This window comes from Elephas maximus, chromosome 4 (assembly GCF_024166365.1).
Source record: "Elephas maximus indicus isolate mEleMax1 chromosome 4, mEleMax1 primary haplotype, whole genome shotgun sequence".
Lineage (NCBI taxonomy): Eukaryota > Metazoa > Chordata > Mammalia > Proboscidea > Elephantidae > Elephas > Elephas maximus.
Genome location: NC_064822.1, coordinates 107,552,389 through 107,580,315, shown reverse-complemented (window position 1 = coordinate 107,580,315; position 27,927 = coordinate 107,552,389). Strand labels below are relative to the sequence as shown.

General features: G+C 54.4%; 1 protein-coding gene across 2 annotated transcripts; it reads left to right on the top strand.

Annotated features, from left to right (window-relative positions):
* The first annotated feature begins 2,033 nt into the window (after positions 1-2,033).
* Positions 2,034-27,437, top strand: KRT80 (keratin 80). 2 transcript variants are annotated; one of them, XM_049883199.1, is made up of 9 exons: positions 2,034-2,648; positions 8,559-8,767; positions 14,215-14,275; positions 14,788-14,883; positions 22,836-23,000; positions 23,624-23,749; positions 24,357-24,577; positions 25,216-25,274; positions 25,409-27,437. In XM_049883199.1, the coding sequence occupies exons 1-9, from the start codon at positions 2,364-2,366 to the stop codon at positions 25,534-25,536; spliced, it is 1,350 nt and encodes a 449-aa protein (XP_049739156.1). In that variant the 5' UTR covers positions 2,034-2,363; the 3' UTR covers positions 25,537-27,437. The 2 variants fall into 2 exon arrangements, with proteins under 2 accessions (XP_049739156.1, XP_049739157.1); XM_049883200.1 differs by having other exon boundaries at positions 25,374-25,500.
* The last annotated feature ends 490 nt before the right edge of the window (positions 27,438-27,927 follow it).

Genomic DNA, 27,927 nt, shown 5'->3' with positions numbered 1-27,927 from the left:
CAGTTCGACTCTGTCCTACAGGACCACTGTGAGTGGGAATCAACATGATGGCAAACAACAACCCTTTCCAGGGGTCACAAAACTTGAAAAGGCTAAGAGTAAGGGCTCAGAACTCCAATTATCTGGCTTCAAGTCCATCATGAAGAAATTATGTGAACTTGCTCCAGGCACTTAACCCTTCCGAGCCTCAGTTTGCTCCTCCGTAAGTTGTAGATGTTGAGAATGAGAGCGCCTATGTCACATGGTTGTTGTGAGGATTAAAGGAGCTAATCCATGTATGGCATTTGGGGCATACCTGGTCTATCGGCTGTTATTTTGACATGAGCAGGCCCAGACGCCGTTCCTGCCCCCTCCCTTCATCACGGAGTGCAAAGGGGCAGCCGGCATGGAGGCAGGCAGAGCGCTGGGTTTGACCACATGCTGTTAGGGTACCAGAGCAGGATAAAGATGTTGGGAGCCCGAGGCGGGCCATGCAGGTGGGTATTGATTGGGAAATGGACAGCATGTGTCAGAAGTGGGACATACACACCATTGCAGTGACCCAGTCACCCAGAAGTGGCTCACCAAGCCACCCCCAGCATCAGCTCCTCTTGTGCCTGGTGAGCCAGAAATGCCCAATATAAAGGAAAAAGGCCTGGGCCAGAAGCCAGGAGGCCTCGGGTGAGCTGTGTCACTCAGCAAGTGGCTGCCCCTCTCTAAGCCTGTCTCTTCTCCTGGCCCCAGAGGGGGCTGAGATCCCTGTCATCACTGACCACCCAAGTCTGCCCCAGTCAAGCTCTCTCTCCGCTGTGGCTCTCAGCCCAGCCTGGGCCTGGAGCCCATCCCCCTGTGCAGCCCAGAGTGGTGTGTCTGGTCCAGGGAAGACACACACAACCACCCACCAGGGCAAGAGGATCTAGAGAATTCAGGCCAGGGTGGGGGAAGAGGCTGGACATCGACAGGAGGCAGAGCCAGAGTGCTGGCAACTCTTCTGATCAACCAGGAAGCCCCTGGATGTGGAAGAGTGGGACCTCAAGAACCAGGGAGGGTAGGGGGGTATGCCCTGGGCTGGCTGAGCTGCTGCCCATCAGAGGCTGTATGGGAGAAAAACAGTGTCTCCCCTATTTCTACCTCATATTTCAGATGAAAGAGGGGAAGGAGACAGAGAAGAGAGGAGGGAGGGCTGGAGAGGGGGGAGAAAGAGAAGGACCCCTGAGCAGAGGAGCGTTTCACCGTGCACGTATCTGCCCCAGAGACACAGCTGCTCCCAGAGAGTGGCACCCAGTCTTGGTGGTGTTGTTGTCAGGTGCCATCGAGTCAGTGCTGACTCATAGCGACCCTATAGGGCAGAGTAGAACTGCCCCCATGGGGTTCCCAAGGAGCGCCTGGTGGATTCAAACTGCCGACCTTTTGGTTAGCAGCTGAGCTCTTAACCACTGCATCACCAGGACTCCCACCCAGTCTTAACCACCATTTAGTAAATAAATAAATACTGGGTCCAACTTCATCCCCAACACTTTGTGCCCACGCTTAGCGCACACTACCTCCTGTGAGTTGCATATTTTTATTGCCATTTTACAAACAAGGACAAAAGTCTGCCTAAGATCACACCAGTAGTGAGCAGACAGCTCAGTCTTGAACCCAGGTCTCACACTTCAAAGCCAAAGGCTCTTGTCTCTGACCATCTTTTTCTCTCCAGCCTGTGACAGTGGGCTGCACATAGTAGGTGCCCAATGAATGAGAGTTAAAATTGACAAAAGGAAGGGAGGGAGGGGGAAGAAAAGAAGGGGGAAATAAGCTTGGGAGACTCTTTGGCAACTAGAAAATAAATAATAAAGGTGCTGTTTTCCAATGCCAGGCTGGCACGGTGCCCAGGATGGCTGCCCTACACTCCCTGGAACCATCTTCTTGCCTCATCTTTTCCAGAAGTATGTGAGCCCAGGTACGTCAGCCTTCAGGTATGCAGCTGAGGTTTGCAGCCAGAGGTGCCCTCTCTCTTAGCTTTCCTTGTTGAATCTTCCCTTCCTCTTGCCTCCTCCTCTGCCCCACACCCACCCAGCCAACCCAGCCTCAGCCTCCTCCCCGGAGACAGGTCAGGCTTGGCTGGGGGACCTGAGAACACCCCCCTCAGCCAGACAGATCCCCTGCCCTAGAAAGGGATCCTGACTGGTGCCGGGGGAGGGGTGGAGGGCCACATCATCTAACAGGTTCGTCGGGCTGGGAGGCGCCCCGCCCTCCCCGAGCTAATGAACACTGTACGACAGGTGTTTGCTCCTCAGTCCCCAGCCTGCCCTGGCTTCGACCAGAGCCAGCCGCCGCCCCTCGAAAGCTCACTTGCTCGCTGACTCTTCTAGCGCCCTTCCCGCTCCCGGGCCGGGAGTGCGATGGCTTGCCGCTCTTGCGTCGTTGGCTTCAGCAGCTGTGAGGTGATCCCGGAGGGCGGCCCCCGGCCTGGGACCTTGGAATGGGGCAGCTGTGGGGCCCCCCAGCCGGGCTTCAGCTCCCGCAGCCTCACAGGCTGCCAGCCGATTGGCACCAAGGTGACCTTAAACCCCAGCCTGCTGGTGCCCCTGGACCTGAAGGTGGACCCAGCCATCCAGCAGCAGAAAAACCAGGAGAAGGAGGAGATGAAGATCCTCAATGATAAGTTTGCCTCCCTGATTGGCAAGGTGAGCAGAAGGGGTGGGGGTCCCAAAACTAAAGATTGTCGGGACTGGGCTTGTGGCTAAGCTGTGTATTCCGGGAGCATCTTGTCCCACCCCTACTCCCAACCAATGAGGAGCCAGCATGGGCCTCCACAGGCTACTCTGATCAAACAGATGGAGAGAGGAGTTTCTGATCCATCCTGGCCTGGGGAGAGAAAGGGGCCCAGCGTGGCCTGTGAGGGACATCTGGATAATAACATTCGGCATGGCCTGGGGTCCCCCCGCCCAGGCATGGACCAGTAAAGAGCACCCTGAGTGTGGCCTAGGGGATGCCCCCACTGTGGATGGATGGAGGCATGGTCTATGGTCCTACTCCAAGGCAGGTGGACAGCAGAGATGACCTCCCAAGGGTCCACCCTTCTGTCCATCCCTGAAGTCCTCAGGTCTCTGACCTCTCACTGTGCAGCATCTATCCCAAGGCAACGCCGCTCAGCTTCCTGGGGTAGGAAGCCCAGGCAGGGCCCATGGCATGTGGGGCAGCCTCAGGAAGGAGGATGCAGTTTTGGTGCGTAAGGAGATAGGAATGCAGGAGATGGATGCTTCAAGCAGGAAGCCTCCTCCTCCTCCTCCACACCCCACCAGAGTAGAGGCAGTGAGTCCCTGGGACCCCACTCCCTATGCTTCCTAGACCCCCCTGCCCACAGCTTGCATGCTGTCCATCTCTGCCTCCAGGGCAAGGGCCACAAGAGCTTCCTAGGGACCCTGTCCACCTCCCAAACCTGCTCCTCACTCACCTCCTCCAAGAAGCCGCTACCGGCCATCCTCCCAGCTCTGCTACCTCCGGCACTACACAAGAACAATAATCATAAGAGTAGCCGCTGTGGTTGATTATTTACTTACTATGTGCCAGGCGGAAACCCTGGTGGCATGATGGTTAAGAGCTATGGCTGCTAACCAAAAGCTCTGCAGTTTGAATCCACCATGTGCTCCTTGGAAACTCTATGGGGCAGTTCTACTCTGTCCTATAGGGTTGCTATGAGTTGGAATTGAATTGACGGCAACGGGTTTGGTTTTTTTTTTTTTACTTTTTTAAGTGACAGGCACTGTGCTGCATGGGTGACACATTTATCTCTATTTCCCTCAACAACCTTATGAAAGTAGACATTTTATGCCCATTTTACATATGAGGAAAACTCAACCTTTCTCATCCTCCCAATAAACCAGAGCCATCCAAGCCCTGGCTCAGCCCTTGTTGCAACCTTGGTCTCTGGGATTCTGTGTTCCTCTGCATGTTGCCAGTCTCTCACATTAGGTGGGAGCTCACAGAGAGGAGCAGAGGAAGGGAGGGCCAAAGCAAGGAATGTAACCTTTCTTGAGCATCAGTTTGTGCCTGGTTCTCTGCAGGAACTTTACAAATGTGAAGTAACTGGGCCCACCCAGCAACACTCTGACTGTTATTTTCCTCCCTGTGCAGATGAGGGAACCAAGGACCAGAGAGGTTAAGTGCCTTGCCCAAGGTCACACACCTGGCATTTGAACTCAGGTCTGTGAGACACAAAGCCAGTAGTCTGAGGTGGGAATCATTTATTTTCCTCTCCCACTCATGTGCCCATACCAGTTTCTTCATCCACCCTCGGGGTGCCCAGAGTAGGGTATGTTAGAGGAATGACTAACTGGAGAAGGACGGCTGTGCATTGAGGTGAGCATCCCCTACCCCAGCACTGGCTGCCCAGAGCCCCATACTGCTGCCCTGGTTTTCCCTCAGAAAACAGTTCTGCAGCCATCACCATCGGGAGGCAGGTTCCTGCAGAGCCACCTCCTCTCCAAACCCAGCCTAATCCCTTAAAAGGAATGCTTCACTGAGGTATGTAATTTGGCTCTGATGAGTTGCTATTCTCCCTCAGATGCCAGTGCTGATATCACCCTGTGCCTCTGCCATGGGGACAGAAGAGGGTGAAGGCATGGGGAGGGGCCCAGGGGTCCTAGGCCAGGGGTCCTATGTCCAGGAGTCAGGGCGATGCCCTAGAAAGTCTTCAGCAGGATCAGAATCTCCCACCCCTCAAGCTTTGACCTTGGTATTGGGGTGCCCTTTGCAGTGGGACACAGGGAGCAGTCAGTGCCTGCCATTTGGGGGCCCTGGTTGCTGGGGCACTGCCCCCAGGAGTCCCAGCTGACCTATCCACTCTACAGAGTAGGTCTGTTAGCTCATGTTGTGTCCTCCCTGTCTCTGTAAGGCTGTCAAGGGCCTGGGTGGAAGCAGGTGGCAGCTAAGAGGTGAAATCTGGAGTCACGTGACCGAGTTTGACTCCTGGCTCCCCGGCTGAACAGCTGTGTAATCTCAGCAAATTGTTTAATCCCTCTGACTTTAGTACACACTGGTGTAACGGACTTGTCAAAATCAAATGGGATAGTTTCTGAAAAGCACTTAGAATACACCTGGTGTGTGGTAAGTGCTTTGTAAGTGTTTATTAAATGAATTAATTAAATAGGCCCTGGCCCAGGGAGCTACAAGAAGCCCTGGGGAAGAGCGGAGGGAGGATATCTTTCTGGAGGAAGGGGTGGCTGGACCTTGTCGGTAGGGGGTACAATGTGGGGGGCCTAGAGGTCAGAGGCCATGATGCCTGCAGGGCTGGGGGTTCTGGGCAGACAGGTGGGGGCACTCAGGCTCCACCTCCCCTTCTTGGGTGTCTGAGGCACTGGGAGACACAAGAGAGCACCAAAGAGGAGGAGGAAGGTTCCCTCGAGATGGCCGAGGGGCCCTGGAACAGTCTGGACTCTGCCACTTGCTGCCTGTGTGTCCTTTACCAAGCCGTTTACCCTCTCTGTGCCTCCAATTTCTCCTCTCACTCTGTCTCTGTTTTCATGCCAGTGGAGGGGCTGGTAAACCTGAGCCATGAGAGAAGGCAGTGAGGGGAAGCAGCACCAGGAGGGTCCTCAGGAGAGGAGGCCAAGGGAGGCAGGGAGAGGACAAACCTGGGCCCCTCCCTTCACTTGCAGATATTGCAGAGGGCAGGGGGTATGGAGGTGGGAGAGGAAGGACTGCCCAAAGTCAGCCTAAGGACCCTAGAGAGGGAGCCCAGGAGGAGGGGTGGAAGGCCTGGAGACAGAAGGATGGAGGCAATATCTGTCCTTAGGCCTGAGGGACCTCGGGAGTCACTGGAACTATATCCCCCGCCTACAGGCAGGAAGGCACAAGTCAGCTCCCTGACCAAGAGATTAGGGGTCTTCCTGGGCAAAGCCAACCTCTGGCTAAAGGCCACCTGAAGAATAGGACCTGCATGCCCCAGAAGAACCGCCCCCTAGAGTCACCTGCCTGGACTGCCCATGGGTTAGGGACCTGAAGCTGCCCTTGCTGTGTTGGGACTCCCTTCCTCGAGCAGACTCCCAGCCAGGAACTCCAGCCTGGGCTGCTCAGCTCCCTCCCCAAAGAGCACTTCTCTCCCCACAACCCTGCTCAGGCCTGGCCCTCCCACCACGCGGGCCACAGTGAGCTCTGTGCCTCCAGACCTCGGTTTTCTTATCTGTAAATGGGGAGGCAGATTAACCATTCGCTCTGTGAGTTCCCCCCTAGAGCTGCCACTGTGTAATCTAAGGTGGGGGCGGGGGGAGGGAGGGAAGAACAACCAAGACAGAGAGAAGGAAAAATGAGTGGTGAGAGATCGGCAGCTTTGACAGGTTGGAGGCAATTAACCGGGCACCTCCCAGGGTGCCTGGATTAGTAGCCCTCCCTAAGCCTTTGTTCCCAGAGGGAGGAGCCTTCCTGCAGAGAAGGTCCTGGGTGAGGGATAAGTTGCCATCCCAACCCACTGAGACAACGAGTTCCCCAAGGGCTGCAGGAGGCAGGGGGCTGCCCGGATCCCCCAAGACCAAAAATGCGCTCTGGCTGGATTGGCTGGCCAAATACACATTATCTCCCAGGGGGCTAGTGATGAAACATGGGAGATTGAGGTTAGACTGTGGGAAGAACTTCCTGGTGTGAAGGTTTTTCTGCTGCTCATGGGTGGAGGAAGGAGCCTCACATCTCTCCTTTCACTCCCCCTCAGTGTAAACACAGGGCTCCTGCTTGTCAGAAGGTTGGGAAAATGGGGTGAGTAGACTCCCCCCAGCGCTCCCTCTCACCCACACAAAGCAGGGCAGAAACCCTCTTGAACTTCGTCCCTACTGAACCTGTTTGGCTGTGAGGACAGCAGATGGTAGACTTAAGATCGGTTTCACGCAGAACTTACTTGTACAGCTGGGAGTTAAGCAGGGGAATGACAGCCCACAAATGCCATTGTCACATGCCACTGCCCATTATTTCTGCTGGTGTTGTCTATTGTGTCAGAGGGGACTTCCCAAAGTCATCAGAGCTTCTTAGGGGGGAAAAGGAAAATCTGGGGATGTGGGCAGGTCAGAGAAAGAGGGGAAGGCCCCACCAGGCACCCCAATTCAGGCCCAGATTGGGCAGCAGCCATCAGGTGAGCCTTTCTGAGCAGCTCTGCCACCAAGCTGCTGTGCGTGATGTCCCTGGGCCTCCGTCTCCTCCTCTGTAAAGGAAAGGTTCGGAGCAGCTCACCCAAAGGCTCCTGGCAGCTCTCTGCGGCTGTGACTCTGTGAGCCTGCGCCAGCGGCCCCAGCAGTGGGTCGGAGGAGGCCTGGCCCGGCCTACCCAGTGATCACAGGGAGCATTATCAGGTTCATTATCACAACATCCAACAGCCTGAGCTGCCCAGGATTCAGGCCCTTCACACCCCAGGGGAGTAGGGACACTGAGATGGGGACTAGATGGTCCCCAGTCAGTCAAGGAGGGATGGTGGGCCAGGACAAATGAGAAGCAGATAAGCAGAGGGCCTCAGTAGTGTGTGTGGGGGTGGGGGGGGGTCTTCCCACCTATTAGTCCCAGAGGGACTTCCAGCTGGAAGCACACAGGGGGAGGTGGGGAGGAGCCAAAGTGGTGGGAAGGAGAGTACCCAAGGAAGGCTGGAGCCTGCAGAAGTTAGGGAGAATAGAGGCAGGGGGAGCCTGACACTGAGCTGGACTGGGCTGGGTGGGGGGAAGGAGAGGACAGCCTGGTGGTGGTTGTGGTGTGGTCCGTGGGCCCTGGGAGCCCCTGCAGGAGTCTGAGCAGGAGAGCGTGAGTGAGGTGCAGCAGTGCTCAAGAGCCTCCCAGTCTTCATCTGCAAGGCATGAGCCAGCCCAGGAAGAGTAGCTGGGGTCCCAGTGCCCTCAGTAACTCAGGCAACAGACAGGAGGCAGCTGCTGCAGTGGTTAAGAGCAGAGGTACTGTAACATGCAGATAATAATCATGCCTATCCCATCAGATTGTTCCAGGGATTTAAATGAGTTAAGAACGATGCCTAGCGTACAGTAAGTGCCACATAAACATTTGCTGGTATTATTATTCCGAAGCACATCCCCGGGTTCTTCTCCTAACAGTCCTGAGAGGTAGGTAGGACAGTTGATATAATCCCCAACTTCTAGCTGGGGAAACTGAGGCTTGAAAAGGCACACACAAGTCCAAGGTTGTCAGAAGGATTAGCACTTAAGTCCCAACCAGGCCTAGCCTGCCAAGTTTCCAAAACAAGATGAGACCAGGCCCATCAAGGGGAGCTGCAGACGGGCTTGTGACACCCCACATTCCCTGAGGTCTCCCACCCAACCCCCAGCTTCACATCATTAGAACTCAAACCCAAGGCCCTCTCGCCTCATCTGCCTGGCCTTGCCCCTCCCCTAGGAAACCTTTGCTCATTGGCTCCGCCTCTCTCTGATTCTCCCCTTCTTTCATTATCTTCTGTTGGCACAATCATTAATTGGAGATTAGTACTGAGCGAGGGCCAGGGTGGGTGTGCAAAGATGAGCTGCCACTTCTCAGAGAGGCCCCCTCTGGGGCCCGAGGCCTCAGCTCCCCACCTGGCCACACCTGGCCCTCTCACCGCCACCCTCCTGCTCTCCCAGGTGCAAGCCCTGGAGCAGCGCAACCAGCTGCTGAAGACCCGCTGGAGCTTCCTGCAGGGCCAGGACTCAACCACCTTCGACCTAGGGCACCTCTACGAGGAGTACCAGGGCCGGCTACAGGAGGAGCTGCGCAGAGTGAGCCAGGAGCGAGGACAGTTGGAAGCCGACCTACTGCAGGTGGTCCAGAAGGTGGAGGAGTTTCGAATCAGGTAGGCCATGCCCTCTCAGGGCCACCATCAGGAACTGGGCCTGCTGAGGAACAAGGGGCAGGAACCAACTTTTACAGGTGGGAGGTACGGGACACAGAGACAGAGGAGATACAGAACATTTCTCGACTCCAGAAATACTTACTGAGGACCTACTATGTGCCTGACAGTATTCTAGATACTACAACCACCACCCCAAATAGTGACCCTTGCAGCAAAGTCAGTCTGTGGCTGGCTCACAGCTAAGCACTGTGCTTGCTGACCCCTGGGCACCACCCCAACCCACATCCCCTGACTCAACCTGCCCATCTTCTGGTACCCATAAACCAGACCTTCCAGCTGGTTTGTCCCAGTTTGAATCCCTGCTGAGAATTTTTTTCTTTTTTTTTTTACCCCAGATATACTGAATCAGAATCTACATTTTAACAAAATCCCCAGGTGATTCTTACGTATGACAAATTTCGAGACCCACTGCTCTACCAGTGATCCTCAGAATCGGTCCCTTACCAGCAGCATTAGCAACACCTGGGAGCTTGTTAGAAAGGCAAATTCTCAGCAGGGGTTCTAACTGGACTGAACTGGTTCAAAACTCTGTCATAAACATGCTTGCTTTTACCCATGGTCCCACTGGCCGTGGGAAATTATGTCACTAGCTGGAACAACAGATGGGCTTCTGCTTTGGATATGGCTTTAGATTTTAATCAAGTCTGGGGTGGAAAGGAAAGGGAAGCAGATGGGGTGCAGGCGAGGGACAGAAAGGGTGGATTTTCTTCAAATAAATAAGTGATCCCTTATAGGTAATGTGTGCCAGGCATCGAGGTCAACTTTGGAACTAGAGAGATGAGGAAAACACAGCCCCAGCCTGCAAGATGCTCTTACAGCCTCCTGGGGAAGACAGACAGGGACACAATCGGCTGGCAAGCAGAGCGTCTCGTGGTGAAGGGCCCAGGCTTGGGTATTGACTGGAAAGGGTTAATCCTTGCCCCTAGCCCTGCACCTCAGTTTCCCCCTGTGTAAAATGGGAATGATGATAGTTGGTACCAATTTAAGGAGGTATTAGGAGTATGTTGAGAGTTCAACCTGGCAGTTATAAATAGCAGTTCTCCTAGCCCCTAGAAGGCTAAAGGACCTGGCACACAGTAGGTGCTTAATGCAGGTTTGCTGAACTAGATTGGCCAGTCTAGAGGCAGACCAGGCACTTGGGCTGCTCAGAGGAGACGCAATCCTCTGACTGGGCAATGGGCAGGGCTTCAGAGACAAGGAGGCTGATGGCAGAGCAGAGGTTGAGCAGCCAGGCTGTGCCCACACCTCTTGCTTGGGCCTGGTCTTCTTGGGAGGAGGCCCCCAGCCAGCATGAGGGGAGGGCAAGGTGTGGCCTAGGTCCTCTCCCACCTGCGGGCCCAGCCTCATGCCCTGCTGACCAGGCGAGGCCCACATCTCTGGAAGAGCTGGGAGTCTCTGAGCCAGCCAGTCAGGGCTGGAGGGTGGGAGCAGGCTCCTTGGGAGTCCAGGGCTTCCGGCTCTGGCTCAGCTTGCCCACCACATCTCCTGCTCAGGCCACACTCAGGATCAGAGGGAACAGTCATACGGGAAGCTTTCCCTGTTCTGTGGGCCTCAGTTTCCTCTTCTGTGGAATGATCTGGCCGGAACATCCCACCCAACAGCATGATCTGCAGCCTGGCCTGGGCTGGGCCCCTCCCTGACCTGGGGGCCACCTCTCCACCAGTCAGGCCCTCCCAGGGGCCCTAGGGAAACACGCAAGGAATTTGATTGTTCTTCCCAACACCTGACCATGAAGGGCGTGTCCTGTCAGCTCGCCAGAACCCACTGCTCATTTCACTGATACCTACTAGGTCTTTGGCCCTCAAGAGACCAGAGAATGGCAGAGCTGGAGGAGTCCTTGGCTCCTCCTATTATAGAGAAGGAAATAAAGGCCCAGAGAGGGCAGGGGCTTGTCCTCTGTCACACAGCACATGTGCTAAGTCCTATCTATCTGGAAGCCCAGCCAGCCACTAGGAAGGCTGCTTCCATGCGCCAGGCCAGATCCTGTTGATGCGAGCACTTTGTACCTGGAAGCTCTGTACAAATACTACTTGTTGTTTTAATCTGGCTCAGCCCCCTCATTTGGCCTGCTGCCTGGTTTCCATTGCCTGCTACCTGCTTTTACTCTGTTTAGGCTCAGGGCCTCTCTTTCCCTCTCTGAGGAGGGAACCCACTGGCGTGCAGGGAGGAGAGACCGGGCCTAGGAACAGGGCTGGAGGGCTTCAAGGTCTGCAGGCAAGAGCTGGAAGGCTGAAGCTAGCCTGCCCAAAGCTTGAAGCCCCCAGGAGCCAGGAGGCACCAGGCCGAGCCCTGGCGGGGAGGGGTTGTGCCCTGTCTGTACAAAGCGATGAGATCGGCCTCCTCCCAGAAATAAACAACTGGGGGGTGGGGGGTGACAAGCTGAAAAGGGCCTGAGAATGTGTTTGGGAGCTGGTGGCTGACAGACTAGCAGAGGACTGGGGGTGGTTTGGGGGAGATGGTGTCACCCAAACCTCTATGGGGACGGAGACTTCCAAAGGCTTTGAGCGGGCAGGGACCCCAAGGATCAGCTAGTCAAACCCTTCTGTTTAGTAAGGTAGAAGCAGAGGCCTAGCAAAGGGAAGCAACTTGCCCAAGGCCATGCAGCATGTGACTCAGGGACGCCATGTACAGTTGTGTAAGCTGTTCACTGCACAAGAGCCTCTGGTTGAGAGAGCGAGCAAAGGGCTGAAATCTAGTCATGCATCAAGCCATGCAGACTGGTGCAGGAATGCACACCCCTTGAGGAAGGGAGCCTTTTGCTAGTTCGTATAAACGCTGGATATGGGCTAGCAGGAGCCTTACAGGGACTGGCCCCAAACTGGAACCCAGCATCCTGCCTCAGTCCATTGCTTGTACCATGCCACCAGCTAGATCCTGGAAAAGGGTCCGTGGCAAGGAGGCATGGGCTCTACCCCATTCTACCCAGCACACCTGAAGGCCCAGGGGCAGGGAAGACCCCAGTCTGTACAGGATAGCCTGAGGACCCCTTCAGGCCCCCACATTCCTGGCATCCTTCTCTGTGAGGTGGGCAGCATTTCCCAGAGTGGCTGTCAGGCCCCCTGTCTCCTCCTGGCTCACCCTGCCTATTTTACCCCCAGCCCCTGGCTAGTTTCTCTCTGGTGGGTCTGCAATTGACACCCTGGAAACACAGCTTCCCCCTCCCCTCCCCAGCCAAGTGCAATTTCAAGAAGGTGAGAGGCTCTGAAGGACTTCAGTGCCCCGGGCCCAAGGCCTGAGGTTCTGCTCCTAAAGCCTCTCAGCAGACAGAGCTAAAAGTAAGTTGGAGAGCAGGCCCAAAGTGATCAGGAATGACTCAGTAGGCCAAGCAAAGATCAGAGCTCAGGGCAGTCAGGACACCTGATGAGAAGGCAAGAAGGAGGGAGAGGGCAGTGAGGGCTACGAGGAGGTTTGGTGCCCTGGAGGGCCGCCCAGATGGCTCACCCCAAGTTCCCGCATCCAGGGTGGCAGAATCTGCTCTCCAGGGAGGAAGAAGACACTAATAGGTGGAGGGCCAGTAGATGAAGAGCTTCTCAGCTTGGGGTTCCCCAGGGCAGGGAATTCCTTGGAGATCCCCAAATCCCATCGGGAAGCCTGTTCCAGTCAGCCCAGCCGTAAGGATTTGTGAAGGAAGTGCAGAGAACTGCCTCTGTCTGCAGTAAGGCTTCCCGTAGTTTCTCTCCAGAACACGAGGGCAGAGGACAGGGGGCTGAGGGCCGGGGCCTGGCATTGGAGAGAACTGACTCAGGGAATACATAATAGTAATGGCTTTGGTTGGTGTGGGGCTCTGCTGTAAACACTTTATGTATTAACTAATTCTCTCGACTTTACTATTATCATAGTACACACAGTAACTTATCCAAAGGCACACAGCTAGTTAGCAAGGAAGCCAGGATTTGAGTCCAAATAGTCTGGCTCTGGAGCTCCATGCTTAACCACCACACCACAGCAGCCACCAAACCCAGCTTAAGCCAAACCCTTCTCACAACCTCGGCCTCCTCACCTGCAAAATGGAACCAATAGCTGGGGCTCTGAGGATCACAGGACAGGGTGCAGGTAAAGTGCCCAGCACCAGGTGAGGGTGGTCACTCCCCCTCCAGTCAAGGCACTTCATGGGCATTTTGTTTGCCCACAGTCTCCCTGAGCAATCCCTCTGCCCCCGCACTGTGATCTGAACCCTCAGAGCCCCCCTCAGGCTCAGGGCTTGGATGGGAAGAGTATCTACATCCAGTACGCTGAGTGTCAGAGACCAGTGTGCTGCGGATTCTAGCCTCCCTTAGGGGGCTGCCCTCTAAGCCAGGCCCTGCCCTCAGCTCCTTGGGCAGCAGGCTGGTGGAAAAGAAGGCATTGTGAGGGGGCAGGTCCAGCCAGCTGACCTGGTGATGGGGGACGCTGCCCCCAATGTGAGGTCAAGGACTGGGCCAGACAGGTGGCTATAATTAAAGCAGCCAGTGATTCAGGCATTCACTGGAGAGAAGGGTGGGAAAACAGGAAGCCACAGAATTCCTATATTCACTGGGGCAGGGAAGTCTGAGGCTGGCAGACACCCATCCACTTGGGGCCAAGACAAATACCTTGATTGGAGGAAAAGGATAAGGTCAGGAACCAGGGATCCAGTTCCCACATCCAACCACATCCTTGCTCCAAACATGCGTTGAACTTGACAAAGGAAGAGGCAAAACTGAGAAGGGAGGGACCCTACCTCTGTCAAGTATTGACTGTACATATTGCATCAGAGGTGGGCTTTGTCACCCTCCACACACCCGCACACACACCTCATAGATGAGGAAGCTGAGGGAGAAGGGTGAAGTCACTGGCCTGAAAGCACAACCAGGGGTCTATCTGACTGCAAAGCCCACACTCTTTCTGTCCTCCCTTTGGAAGGAGCATGATGAGATGGTATCTATCTTCTAGCAAAGCTTCAGTGGGGAGCAGGCTGGGCTGTGGGAAAGGGGTGATGGTGGGAAACGAGGAGGTGTGAGTAGGAGGGCCTAGGAGCAGACTTGAGGAAAGGTACAGCCAGTTGGAAGCTGAGATCCTTGAGGGAAGGGAGGAGATGAAGGACCAGAGTGCCAGAGTGAGCAGGCTGCACAATCGGGGAGGCTTCCTGGAGGAGGTGATGTGGAGCAGAGCCAGGAAGAGGGACAGACACTACTGGGAGAGGATGGATAATCATCAGGAGGGAGTGGGAGTGAGAGGCTGGGAGTGTCATAGGAGACCTGGGGTTGCATACACTGAGGGAAGGACCACTTTTTTCTAATTGATCCAGTTGAGCAGCAGCCTCAGACTCACAGTTTCTCCCTCCCTCTGCCTCTGTCTCCCACTCCCTTCTCTCCCCTCTTTCTTCCTGTCTCTCCCACTCTTCCCCTCCCTCCCCCTTTCTCTCCCAGGTATGAGGATGAGATCTCCAAGCGCACAGACATGGAGTTCACTTTCGTCCAGCTGAAGAAGGTAGCCTGCTCAAACTGCCCTCCTCCTTCCTCATGCGCCTTATGCCCCCTTTCCCTCAGGATCACCTCCTTTCCTTTGCTGCTGGGTGCCGTCGAATCCATTCCAACTCATAGCAGCCCCATGTGACAGAGTAGAACTACCTCATAGGGTTTTCTTTGCTGTAATCTTGACAAAAGCAGATCTCCAGGTCTTCCGCCCATGGAGCAACCGGGTGAGCACAAACTGCCAGCCTCCCGGTTAGCAGCCAACCACTTAACCATTGTACCACCTGGGCTCCTTACTTTCCTTTACCCCCAAGGAAAGCCCTCAGAGGCTTGATTCCCAAACCAACAGACAGACAGATACAGACAGAGATGCAGATAGATACCTTCCTCCTTTCTCCCAGGGTCTGAACCAGGTCCCATCTGGGGATCACCCCCACTCTCACACAGAAAGCAAAGAACCCCTACCCTACTCCTGCCTGGGTCTCCTCCATCCTCTCTGCGATCACTCACCACTGCCTCCAACTCTAGGACCTGGACACAGAGTGTCTTCGACGGACTGAACTGGAAACTAAGTTAAAAGGCCTGCAGAGTTTTGTGGAGCTGATGAAAACCATCTATGAGCAGGTAAGTAAGTGAGAGGGGGCCAGGGTCCTGCCCAGCCAAGGGCTGAAGGGTCCGCGGGCAGGGGATGCAGGGGAGGGCAGGGTGCCCAGTGGGGCTTGGACCTTCAGCAGTCACTTACCCTTTCCAACCACAGACATAACAATCTCCTAAACCCCTTCCTGTGTCAACGTCAGTAATCCCGCCCTTCACCCCATCACTCATTTGCATGGCAGCTCTCTCAGGGAGAACTTGTGTCTTCAAGTGTGCACGGAACCCTGAGGGTGTTCGGGGGGCCAGGTGCACCTGGGCAAGGATCAGGAGGCTGGCCGTAGAGCCAGGGCCCAGTGGGACTTGCGCAACTATTCTTACTGAACTGCCGGTTGCCATTGAGTCTGTTCAGACTCACGACGACCCCGTGTGTGTCAGAGGAGAACTGTGCTCCAGGGTGTTCAGTGGCTGATATTTCAGTTATAGAAAGCCAGGCCTTTCTTCTGAGGTGCTTCTGGGTAGACTTGGACTGCCGACATAGGGCCTCCTTTACAGAACTAATCTCTCTCTAATCACTGCAGCTGATATCCCAGGCACCCACAGTTCTAGCCTTGGAAGGCATGCCTTTCACCATTCCCCATTTGGTTGAGGCAGGAAAGACCTAGCTTCTGAGGGAACAAAAATGACCCAGTTACAGACACAAGAGCCTCCAGAACACATTCTCAGTTGCTTCCTGAGTCCTCCACTGAGGCCGGTGGACAGTGGTCCCCAGGCCCAGTGTGCTTTCTGCTTTGCAGACACCAGGATGGGCCCTGCTGTGGAGGGCTTGCTGCTGGGTGCCGCTCTGCTCCAGCCACTGCCTCCTGGGCACCCTTCAGGACGCCTGTTCTCCTCTCCACATCCTCTGTTTCCTGGGTGAGGAGGTGGAGGGGTGATGCTCCCAAAATACTGTTATGTTTCCACAAATGCCTTCAATTCAGCTAAGAGCAAGGAAGAACCATTCTGGAGATGGCAGGATTTGGCAGCCTGTGTGCAAACTGCTGGTGCCAAGCTATGGCAATGCAGCCAGGGTCAGAGTGGAGGTCAGTGTCTCCCCCTTGGTCAATAAGTTCTGCTAAAATGGCCCTAGAGGCTGCTGACCATAGCTACATGGCCTTGCCCTGAGGAAAGGGCGACTGGGCTTCATGGCTATGCTTGGCCACACTCCTTTCCAGCAGACTCAGCCACCAGCTGAGGCTTCTGTGGGACTGAGATCTGTTTGTGGTCATGTGTTGGAGCAGATCAGAGAGAATACCACAGACCTTGGGACCAGTGGGAAGACAGCCCACCCAGGAAAACCGCTATACTGGTGGCCCTGGAAGGTTTCATGTTCCTGACCAAGCCCTCCACAACCAGGTCAAGTCCCATGCCCCCATAAGAGGCTACTTAGGGTGCCATACCTGTGGATCAGAGGTCAGGGGCTCCTCTGCCTCAATTCTCTGTGGGCTGGTGCAGCCCAGGCCAACATTAGCGAGGCTGTTGGTTCAGAATCTGCACTCTGCCTGTTCATCCACTTCTCAACAAGCTCAGAGACCAAGCTCTAAGCCAGAACACAGGCCCTGTAGATGTGGTGTTGTAACTGAAGAAGGCAGAGCATAGCCAGCAATATACCTGGGCATTGCCTGAAGCACACTCACAGAACTTGTTGGCCCCTGCCTCATTAGCAAGGGAAGAGTTACAGACTCCATTTGGACTTTGCAGCCCTTCACTCTGGATCCTGCCTCTGTCTTTTACCAATCTTACAACCTTGGGCAAGTTTTCACCTCTCTGTGCCTCGGTTTCCTCATCTGTAAAACGGGGAGAGAAATAGTACCGTTCTTGTAGAGTTGTGATAGTACCCACCCTGTAGGGTTGCCTGTATCCATTCATTCATTTGACAAACGTGTATTGTGTGCCTACTATGTGCTAAGCATTTGTCCATTATAACAGCAGTGATGGGCAAAGACCCTGCCTAGCTAAGAGGAGACAGGGAATAAACAAGTAAACGAATATCTGAGTAAGATCATTTCAAAAGGTGACAAGTGTTGGGACAATTTACCAGGTGACCCCATAGTGCTGGAAGGAAGGGAGAGCTTCAGATCCCCTAGTCAGGGAGGCCTCTTAGAGGAGGTGGCAGTGAGCTGAGGCCTAAAGTTGGGGAACAGTCAGGCCAGTGGAGATTTGGGACGAAGTCACCCCAGGCAGTGGGGAGAGCTGAGCAAAGCCCTAAGGCAGGAGCGAGCTTGTGATTAAAGGACAGGAAAGAAGCAGTTGTGGCTAGAGCCAAGAGAACAAGGCAGGTAGTCCTGTGAGAGGAGGCCAGAGAGCCTGGCAGGAGTCAGGCCATGTAGGACCTGAGACCCTGATAAGGAGTTTGGACCTATTTCTAAGTGCAATGGGCGTCCAAACTCAGGTGGGTACTGGGGAGGAGTGGGTGTGCTTTGTGCTTTTGTAAGACTGCTGTGGAGGAGGGACTGTAGTGAAAGTAGTAGGTGCTCAGTGCATTATAACAGGTACCGCTTTGGGAAGCAGCAAGGTGGTGAGCTGGTGTGTTTGAGTTCCTCTCTATGTATCAGTTCAGGCTGAGAAGGCAACACTGACCCTTGGCTAAAAAGACTGCCCACATCCATGGGCCTCCAAGCCTGCGCCATCTAATAGAAATATAATACAAACCACATCGGTAATTTTTAATTTGCTAGGCCCACCACCATCTCCGGTTGCCGTACAGTCAATTCCAACCCATAGCGACACCATGTATGTCAGAGTAGAGCGGCGCTCCGTGGGGCTTCCAATGGCTGATTTTTTAGAAGTAGGTCTCCGGGCCTTTCTTGGAAGCACCTCTGTGTAGAGCCAAATCCAAGCTTTCAGTTAGCAGCCGAGTACATTAGCCATTTGCACCGCCCAGGGACTAATCTTCTAGTAGCCACATTTTAAAAAAGAAAAGAAAGAGATAAAATTAATTGTAATAATATATTTTATGTAAGTCAGTATCTCCAAAATAAGATGGTTTCAACATCAGTCAATATAAAAAAATTAATGGGCTATTTTACATGTTTTTCTCATACTAAATCTTTGAAATACAGTGTGTATTTTACACTTACGGCTCATCTCAATTCAAACTAGCCACATTTCAAGTGCTCAGTTGCCACACATGGCTGTTGTTGTTGGGTCCCATTGAGTTGATTCCGACTCATAGCAACCCCACGTGTGCAGAGCAGAACTGCTCCGTAGGGTTTTCTTGGCTGTAATCTTTACGGAAGCAGATCAGCAAGTCTTTCTCCCACAGAGCCACTGGCTGGGTTCGAACAGCCAACCTTTAAGTTAGCAGGCGACTAGCGGCTACTATTTTGGACAGGGGAGTTCTGAGCAAAGGAAGCTGCCAGCCACGGCTACCTTAGGAGGAAGACACATGGTAGAAAGTGAGTAGGCCCCGGGGGGCTGGGCACTCTAGTTTCAGTTTTGAAACAGGCACCAGATCAGAAAAGCATTGCTGTACAGGCCCACCCTTGCATCCCAGTAAACAGCCCTCCCCTCTCCAACGCACACACACACATCCCTGGGCCTCTCCAGAGCCCACCAGCCCCTGTGGATAAAACGAGGCCTGGACAGGTTCTGAAAAGCCCCTCCCCGACCAGCTCAGCAGGAGCTGATGAACACGGGGATGCTCAGGGCCTCATCTCCACCCGCCGCAGCCTCCTGGGGATGCTCTACCTCTCATGGCCATCACAGGGCTTCATGACTGACAGCCCTCCAGGGACATGAGGCTGGGGCAAGGACGCTGGCCCGGCAGAGGCTCACATTCCCCCTTAGCATTCAAGGTGCATTCCAGCTCCCAAGTGCATTCGGGGGCCTGACTGCATCCAGCCGGAACGCTGCCTGCCCCACCCGTAAACTCTGGTTCCAGGGAGATTAGCTGGGAATTTGCTGACAATCCCCAGCAGCCGGGCGCACAGTGGAGTGCTGAGCCCTGTGGAGAAGCTGGTGCTGGCACCTGCCCTTGAGTGAGGTGTCTCGAGGATGCTGCTCCAGGGGTAGGCGGCTTGGCCCCTGGACACCCCGTCCCAGCTTCATCACCTTTACCAACTACAACAATACTATTTTTAGTGCCTGTTTATTGAGCACCTACTGTATACCAAGCACTCTGCTTAATGCTTTCCATACCTAATCTCTTTAATCCTCACAACAATCCCATGAAGTAGGCAGTTTGGCACCGTTAAGACAGCACAGACTTCAGAACAGCCTGGATTGTGTCAACTTCAGCAGTTTATTTTAATCTCTCTATGTGCTGATTTCTCCATCTATAAAATGGGGAGAATAATAGCACCTACCTCATTGAGTTGTTGTGAGGATTAATTTTGTTAACATATCCTAGAGCACTTAGAACTGTATCTGGCACACGGTAAGCATTTAACAAATGTTAACTGTGTTCAGTTCTATGATTATAACAAGCTCTATAATTATGAGAAAACTAAGGCTCAGAGAGGTTTAAAAACTTGGCTGGGGTTACCCAGGCAACAAGAAGTGATGGTATTCAAAGTCCTGTGCCATTAAACACTGCATTTTACTAACAGCACTAAGTTACCCCCTGGAATCACCTTCTGCCCTGACCTCGGACCTCAGTGAGGGTAGCCACAACACACATGGCACCTCCTCAGACTGGCTCCGAAGGAAGCTGTAAACTGTTCCTCAGCTTCATTCTTGCCAACTGGGAGATGCATGTCTTCTCTAGGGGCCCTTCTCGTGGTGGCACCTCCACACCGCACAAGTCAGCATTGTTGTACCCTCTGCAGCCTGGAGGAGCCAGCATGTCTGAACATGCCTGTGGATGTTCTGAACCCTCCATTTCCTGTGCCTATTTACCAAGCTCCTGCTTACCCTGCCTCTTTCCAGAAAGGATGGGAGACTGCTGCATCAGCTGTCTTTTGCCAATCCTGCTGGCCCTGGTGGGGGAAGCCCTCCCCCCTCTGCAGTATGTCCTGACAGTGCCCTGACCTTTGTTTGGGTGTTTTGTAGTTATTAACTGCCATCAAGTTGGTCCCTGACTCATGGAGAACCCATGCACAACAGAATCAGACTGTTGTGATCCATAGGGTTTTCATTGGCTGGTTCTCAGAAGTAGATTGCCTGGCCTTTCTTCCTAGTCTGTCTTAGTCTGGAAGCTCTGCTGAAACCTGCTCAGCAACATAGCAACTCATAAGCCCCCACTGACAGGTGGTGCTGCACTTGAGGTGCATTGGCTGGGCAGTAACAAATGCTGAATCAGACCCAAGCTAAGAGTACCGTTGGAGGGCTGTATCCAGAATTCCCCACTCCTGCTAACCCTAAAGCTGCATCTCTGAAACTGTCCACGGCCAAGCCCTGACCAGGGTATTGGTTCCCCATGAGAAATGTTAGTCTCGGATGGTAACCAGTGACTGAGTGTTGGGGTGTGAATCTGCAGTAACCACCAACCTTATTCCAGCATGAGTTCAGCCCTCGGCCTGTGTCTGTACAGGGATCTCTGTGGAGTTCATTTGAAGATCAACCCCTCAACCCACTGGAACAGCTGGCCAGTTCAGCAGCCACTGAGCCCAGGATCTTGCTGATAGAGGGCAGAGGCAGGGTGCCCCCAGAAGTGTTGCAGAGTGCCTGCCACTGCCCGGCTTCCTTTTACAGGAGCCTGTCCTTGTCCCCAAGAGATGCTGGGAGTGGGGTGGGCAGGCAAGCAGACTGGCAAAGGGCAGCCTTACTCGGCAGGCCTCCACAGCGGCCCATGTGACTCTGGCTGACCACCCTCATCCCTGTAGTCTACAGCTCCAGAGCAGTTCAGAACTTCCAACTTCTGCCAGGCACAGAAACTAGGGACTCAACCACAGCCTCTCTGAGCATAAAGACAGGCAAGAGTCGGGAGGGAGCCTGAAGTCAGGAGCCAGGGGTCAGAATTCGGTCATGAGCCAGAACATTGCATCTGGTCTGAGCAGGACCTCAGATCCAACGGGCAGGTGTCAGGAGATACAGAGGAGCATTAATAAACATTAGTGTAGGGTACAATCAGCAAAACCCAGACTGTTCAGACTCCACAAGGCAAGCAACCTGGTTCTTCCAACGAGAAAAAATTGCAAGGAAATAAGAGAGAGGGAGAGATAAATAGAGGGGGCTTCTATAGATCGGAATCCCTGGAGAGCGCAAATGGTTAAGTGCTCGACTATTAACTGAAAGGTTGGCAGTTCAAACCCACCCAGAGGTGCTGTAGATTTGCTTTTGGAGGGTCACAGCCCTGAGAACCCTATGGAACAGTTCTACTCTGCACATATAGGGTCACCATGATTCAGAATTGACTTGATAGTAGCTGGTTTGAATTTTTTTTTTTTAATCTATAGATTAAAAGAAACGTAGAGATATACAGACCAATTACAATGTATGAACTTTGTTTAGAACCTGATTCAAACCAGTAGAAAAGAAACTATGAGGCAATCAGGGAAATGGAGACACCCACTAAAGTTTGATTGAAATAAAGGTCAAGGGTGGACTGTGAATGCCAGCAGGAGTACCATTCAGCCCAAGGCCCTGTCCTCCCTCCCCAGGGGGAGCCTCGCTTTCTACAGACTGGGCCCTGAGCCCCACCCACCTCCTGCCAGGCCCCCTCCCTGCCTCTCAGAGGCTCCTTGCCAGGCCAGGCCAGCCCAGTGACTCATTCTTTGCACAATGCTAGTGGGGGAAGCTCTGTTTATTCCCATTTGGCTCCTCCCTCCCAAAGGAGGCTCCGTCCAGGACCAGTTACTGTTCCTCACCTCCAGGGAAGCAGCCTAGGACCCAAGAGGCACACATAGGAAGACCCCTGTTCCCACCTCCTCCCTACACACCCCTGAGCTTGCCAGCCAGAAAGATGTCAGACTGCAGGTGGGGCATGGTAGGAAGCAGGTTTGGGGCTAGAAAAACAAGAAGCCTTCAGCTTCTTGCCTCTGCCCTCTGAGGCTTATCAGCGGTGGGGAAGGGCAAGACCTCTGGGGTCCAGCTCAGCAGTCACAGCTGGTCCCATAACTGCTTTGTGCCTCAGTTTCCCTCTGTAACTTGGGGCTAATGAGGGTACCAGCCTCGTGAGGATCAAATGTGAGGATTTATGGAAAGCGCTTAGCACACACCCTGGTGTGGAGGGAGCCTTTGGGGACATGGTAGATTTTAGCAACTCCAGGCATCTCTGGGGGTGTGGGTTGGCATTTTCTAAGCAGCGATGAGACAGAGGAGAGAAGACGAGCGTAGGGAAGAAAAGATGAAAATTTTGTGGCTAAATCCTATTGTTGTTGCCTGCAAGCCCAGTGACACTCCAGGTGACCCTCAAGTCTAAGCGTCAGAGACAGGGCCTCACCCCAAGCACGTGTACCCATTTTCCATGAGTCAGGGAGTGGGGGTGCATGTCTGTGGGGGTGCATGTCTGTCAGCCTCTAGCCACACCCCTGCCCCCCATCACTCATGGGCTTCCATTCCAACATCTATTTGACAAACTGAGACATGCCATTGGGCCCTGTGAAGATGAAAAAGGCTCTGCCGGCCCACGGGAGCTCCAGTCCCTCGAGAGGCAGAGCGGCACGACACAACGCTGTAACTGTGAGCCAGGGACCTGATGCTTCCCAGGCCTTGGGCCTTGCCCCACCAGCCAGGAGGAGGGTGTCCCACCCTGGAGTGGGCAACAGTGCAGACAGTGGGCAGACTGGAGAGAATACAGATGGTAGAGTGGGTCCCTGGAGCCAAGTGTCTCTCCCTGCCCAGAGAGGGAGGACAACAGGGTAAGCAGGAGTGGCCACCTACTTCCCACAAGTCCAAGCTGGGGAGCTATGGTGGGCAGGCATTAATCCTTCATCTCTCCAGGGAGACGTGAGGGGAGAAACTCAACTCTCCACTCCAACTCCTGGAGGTGAAGGGACTGGGGGTGGCAGAGGGTTCTTGTGCCCTCCCCCAGCCCTAAACCCCCCATGTCTGTGCCCGGCCAGGAGCTGAAGGACCTGGAAGCCCAAGTAAAGGACGTGTCAGTGACCATGGGCATAGACAATCGTTGCCACATTGACCTGAGCAGCATCGTGGAGGAGGTGAAGGCCCAGTACGATGCCATCGTGGCACGCAGCCTGGAGGAGGCAGAGGCATACTCCCGGAGCCAGGTGCAGCAGGCAGACCCACAGGCCAGGAGGGCAGCAGGGCCCACAGGCCAGGAGGGCAGCAGGGACCACAGGCCGGGAGGGCCTCAGGGCCCACAGGCCGGGAGGGCAGCAGGAACCACAGGCCGGGAGGGCAGCAAGACAGTGCTCTCTGGGCCCAGGAGGGCTGATCTGTGATGGCTGAGGTCCCTGGCAGCAGTATGCCCTGAGGCTCTCTGACAGGATGGGAAAGACAGGGAAGTTGTGCTAGGAGGCCGCAGCAGTCAGCTCACAGAAGGTATGGAGGTGAGAGCCCAGAGCTCATCTGTGCTCGGGCCTGAGGCGTGGTCAAGAGGGAAGCCCGCAACCTGTGGCCTCCAGGAGCTCAGAGTGGTGCTTCTATGCAGCAGTTCTAGGTCATGTGTGGGCACAGCCTACGGGGCTCAGCCTAAGGCAGCCAGGAGGGACCATCGGAGAGAGGCCTTGGAGTCAGGAGAGGAGAGAGGAGGGCTGGTGCCAGAGAGGGGCCACAGGAACCGAAATGGGGCAGTAGGGAGGGGGGCAATGAGAGGAAAAAGAACAGGAGGGGCAAGGGGTGCTAGGAGGGGTGCTCATGGTGACCCCGCCCACACTTGCCCCTCCCCCAGCTGGAGGAACGAGCTGCCCGCTCTGCAGAGATTGGGACTAGCCTGCAGAGCAGCCGCAGCGAGATCGCAGACCTCAACGTGGGCGTACAGAAGCTCCGATCCCAGATCCTCTCCATCAAGAGCCACGTGCGTTTCTGGAGGACCCACCTGGGGGAGGGTAGAGGGGAGCACACCCACACACCACGAATACTGAGTACAGGCATGACCTGACTGCGTGACCCTAGGCAGGTCGCTTAGCACCTCTATGCCTCAGTTTCCTCACGCATCAAATGGGATAGTAGCACAGCCTCCTAGGATGGTTATGAAGATCACACAAGCTTTGCATGTAAATGTGTTCTGTAAACTGGCCAGGGTCGTTGGCCTATTAGAGGCCCCCTGCTTCACAAGCCCCAAGCCCACTGCCTCCCTCCCAGGCTTCCTACCAACTATACAGCCAGAAGGGAGTAGAGGCCCAAGGCCCAGCCTCTAGCCAGGACAAGCAATTGCTGCTCCGTAGGGAAGTTAGTACCAGATCCTTGGGCAACTTGTGGTACTTCCCACTGGCTTTAGAAAAGTGTCTCCTTAGATCTAACTGAACTCCCTCTTGCTTCATGTGCAACCTAGGGATGCCATTGCTCAGCCCTCCCTTCCCATATACATGCCCACCAAGGCCCCAAGTGGGCTACTGACTGAGGCCCACTCTTTCCCTCCCACTCCCCCTTACTGGTCTCTTTTCCTGTCGTCCTGGCTGCAGTGCCTGAAATTAGAGGAGAACATCAAGGTCGCGGAGGAGCAGGGTGAGCTGGCTTTCCAGGACGCCAAGGACAAGCTGGCCCAGTTGGAGGAGGCCCTGCAGCAGGCCAAGAAGGACATGGCATGGCAGCTGCGCGAGTACCAGGAGCTCATGAACACCAAGCTGGCCCTGGACATCGAGATCGCCACCTACTGCAAGCTGGTGGAGGGCGAGGAGAGCCGGTGAGGGGCCGGGGAAAGGGAGGGCTGAGGGAACAGCCCCAGACAAAGTTAGCCTCCTTTCCTGCATGGCTGAGTGAGCCTGGCAGGCCTGGGTTCAAGTTCTGGCTGGGCCACTTACAAATAAGGGGCCTTGGCCCAGTTAAATTCTCATTTTCCCCATCTGGAAAATGGGCCAAAAGTAAATGTGGCCCCCCCTCACACAGGGGTAGGGAGGATTAATGCGATTAGGCACACAAATGCCTGTGACAAATCAGTGCTCCATAAATCTCAGCTGGAGTCCCTGCGTGGTCCAAAGGGTTAACGCACTCAGCTGCTACCCAAAATGTTGTCAGCCCACCCAGAGGCACCTCAGAAGAAAGGTCCGTCAATCCACTTCCAAAATATCAGTCATTGAAAATCCTATGGAGCACATTTCTACTCTGACATATGTGGGGTCTCCATGAGTTGGAATCAACTCCGTGGCAATTGATTTAAATGTCAGTATTTATACAGAGGAGAGGAGGCCGAGACCCAGAGTCACACAGCCAGGGCAACCTCAGGGCTGGGAACTCCCCTCCACCTGCCAGGTCCCAGGCCTCCAATCCCAGGGGAGCTTAAGCCACAGGGTCCCTCACATCCCACCACGCCCCCTCCTGCAGGATGGAGCTGCCCTCAGCCTCCGCCGTGGTCAGTGCTGTACAGTCCCGATGCAGAACTGGTGAGTCTGCTTACCCCTGGAGACCATGGCGGGAGGGAACGGGGTACAGGGGGGATCATGACCCTGAGGCATCATTTTAAGTGGCTCCCAAACCTCCAGCCCCTCCCTTGCCCCATCCCCTATTTCCCCTGTAGCTGCCTCCAAGTCAGGCCCCTCCAAGGCCCCCTCCCGGAAGAAGAGGAAGAACACCAAAGGCCACGTGATCAAAATCACCGAAATGTCAGAGAAGTTCCTCTCCCAGGAGTCGGAGGTCTCGGAGTAAGGCAGCTGGACCCCAGGAGCCGCAGGTTCTACTGCAGCAGGAGAGACTTAATCTAGACTCAAGAAAGCAGCTTGGAGCCTCTGGGTTGGGAGGGGAGCAAAACCGGATACTGACCCGACAGGAGGAAGAGGGTTCAGCAGGGACCACTTTTCTGTGGATACTAGGGGTGGGAGGGGGGTGTCACCGGCTGCTCAGATCCACTCCACATTAACATCTCTCAGTCTCACCCTTCCAGCCTTCTGGCCAGAGGTTTTCCTGGCTGGACCCCAAACTAGAATTTGGGATCAGTTTTGTCTCTACCACCTCCTTCCTCTGAGGCTCCTCCCCCAACAGAGGGCTCTAACCAAGGTCCTTTGACTCTTTTGCCCAACACTTGCCCTAAGCTCATGTCTCAAGCCTTGTCTTGCCGGTGCCCTTGCTCGCCCAGCCCAGCTCCAGCTATGGACTGGGGGCTGATGAGGACTGCGTGGGTACCCCTACCCCATATCTGAAGCTCCTGGGGAGGCTGGGTGCTGAGTACCTCCGACTTTCCTGTACTTCCTGGGCCCGGCAGATACCTGACAGTATTAAGAGTGAGGGAAGGAGGACCCCTAGGTGTTGGGACCTCAGCCTGGACCTCTGAGATCAACCCAGACACCTCTGTCCCCATTCCCCATGGATCCCTCACAGTAGGTCATATTCAGAACTGGACCAGCTGCATATGGGGGCATCACCCCCAGCCAGCTCCCAACACTGTCTCCAGAAGTTATTCTTGCCATGATCAACTCTCTGAGGGGGAGGCCAGATGGCAGCTTGGGACTAGGCAGGAGAATTGCAGCCTCTCTTCACCTCCCTGCCATCCCTGGGTTCGCCACCCCTGCTGGGACCTGAGTTCTCTGTCCTCAGCCCAGGCCCTTTACAGCCTGAACACCTGGCTTTGGAGCACCAGGTCCTGAAAACTCCTAGTCCCAGCCCTGCCATGAAGCCCTAGGCCCATTTCTCATGAATCCCACCTCTCAGGGTCCCCATCCTCCTCTCCATTGTCCAGACAGCCGGCCTGCCTTCCTTTACATTCACTGAGGACCCAGGAATGCCCCACACCTCTGGAGTCATAGCTCCTTTTCTAGGGGTGTCCTGCCCTTGGCCCTTCTCCCTTTTCCTCCCCCCATGCCCGCTCTCCCTGCCTCTGGCAGGGCCATGAAGAAGGCACAGGCCAGGCAGGTCTGGGAGCTTCTGAGCCCTTGAGGTCAGGCCGGGGAGCCCCTATGACAGCCTTAAAAGGGCTCAACCAAAGAGAAAAATTCCGCATCCAACAAGATTTAGGATTAAAGTAGGAGTGCTCCTATTTCATCCTGTGTACTCTTTTTACTCTCCTTTTGGGGGTTGCTGGGGGAGCCTAGCAGTTCTAGCCTGTCACTGCACAGCCCACTTCTCTCCTTCCCTCTCTTCTCCCCTATTGGCCCCATACCTGTGCCTCCTTTTCCCTGCCCTGGTCTTTGATTCATTCATCTCATTTTCCAGGACAAGGCGGCCCAAAGCCTTGGCCCCTCCCAGACCTCAAGGCCCTCCAGGCCTGTAGGGGGCACTAACAGGCTACCACCTCTCAGGCTGAAGGGAACCCAGAGGTATATACTCATCCCTAAAGAGGGTGCTAACTGCTGCTTTTTCTCAGGCTATTTATTGGTTTCCAAGGGAGCAAATCCTCAGTAGGGATAAAGATATATAAAGTATATATATTATTTTTTCATAACTTATATGGCTTTTAACTTACTGCTTCCCTTCCTGTTTCTGCATAATCAGTCCTATATATACTATCTTTCTGGATAGATAGCATATATCTCACCACCCCATCTGATTGGCTGACTATCTTGGGGCCATGACTCCTTCTCCCTGCCAAGGGATGAATAAAGTGCTGAGATTTGTCCATGGATAGACCTGTGTGTTTGTCTTTATCTTCCTTCTCAGGACTGGTTGGTCACTGGTCAATGATGTTGATTACAGGACTTTGGGAATTCTTTAATTACGGCAAAAGGGATCTAGGGACCTAGTTATACCTTCAGGCCAATACAACTTGGTCACAAAAATGTCTCCTGCCTCACCAATCTCCAAGGAGACTGTACCAGCACTGACTTTTGTTCCCAGTGATTCCTGACATGTACTGGCACCACGTGGGCTGCCTTATCAAGCACATACATGGGGGATCTCCCAAGTGGTGGCAGGTTCCTTCTCAAACACTTCTGCCCGCCCGTGGGGGTTGGCACAGCCCAGAATATATTCTCATAGGTACAGGCCTAATCCTGCCAAATCAAATTCTAGTTCGACAGATACGGATTAAGGACCTTCTCCAAGCCCAGCCCTGTGCTATGATTGATGCCTACGATTGCTCTCCACCCCTCTGCCACAAGAAGTTCA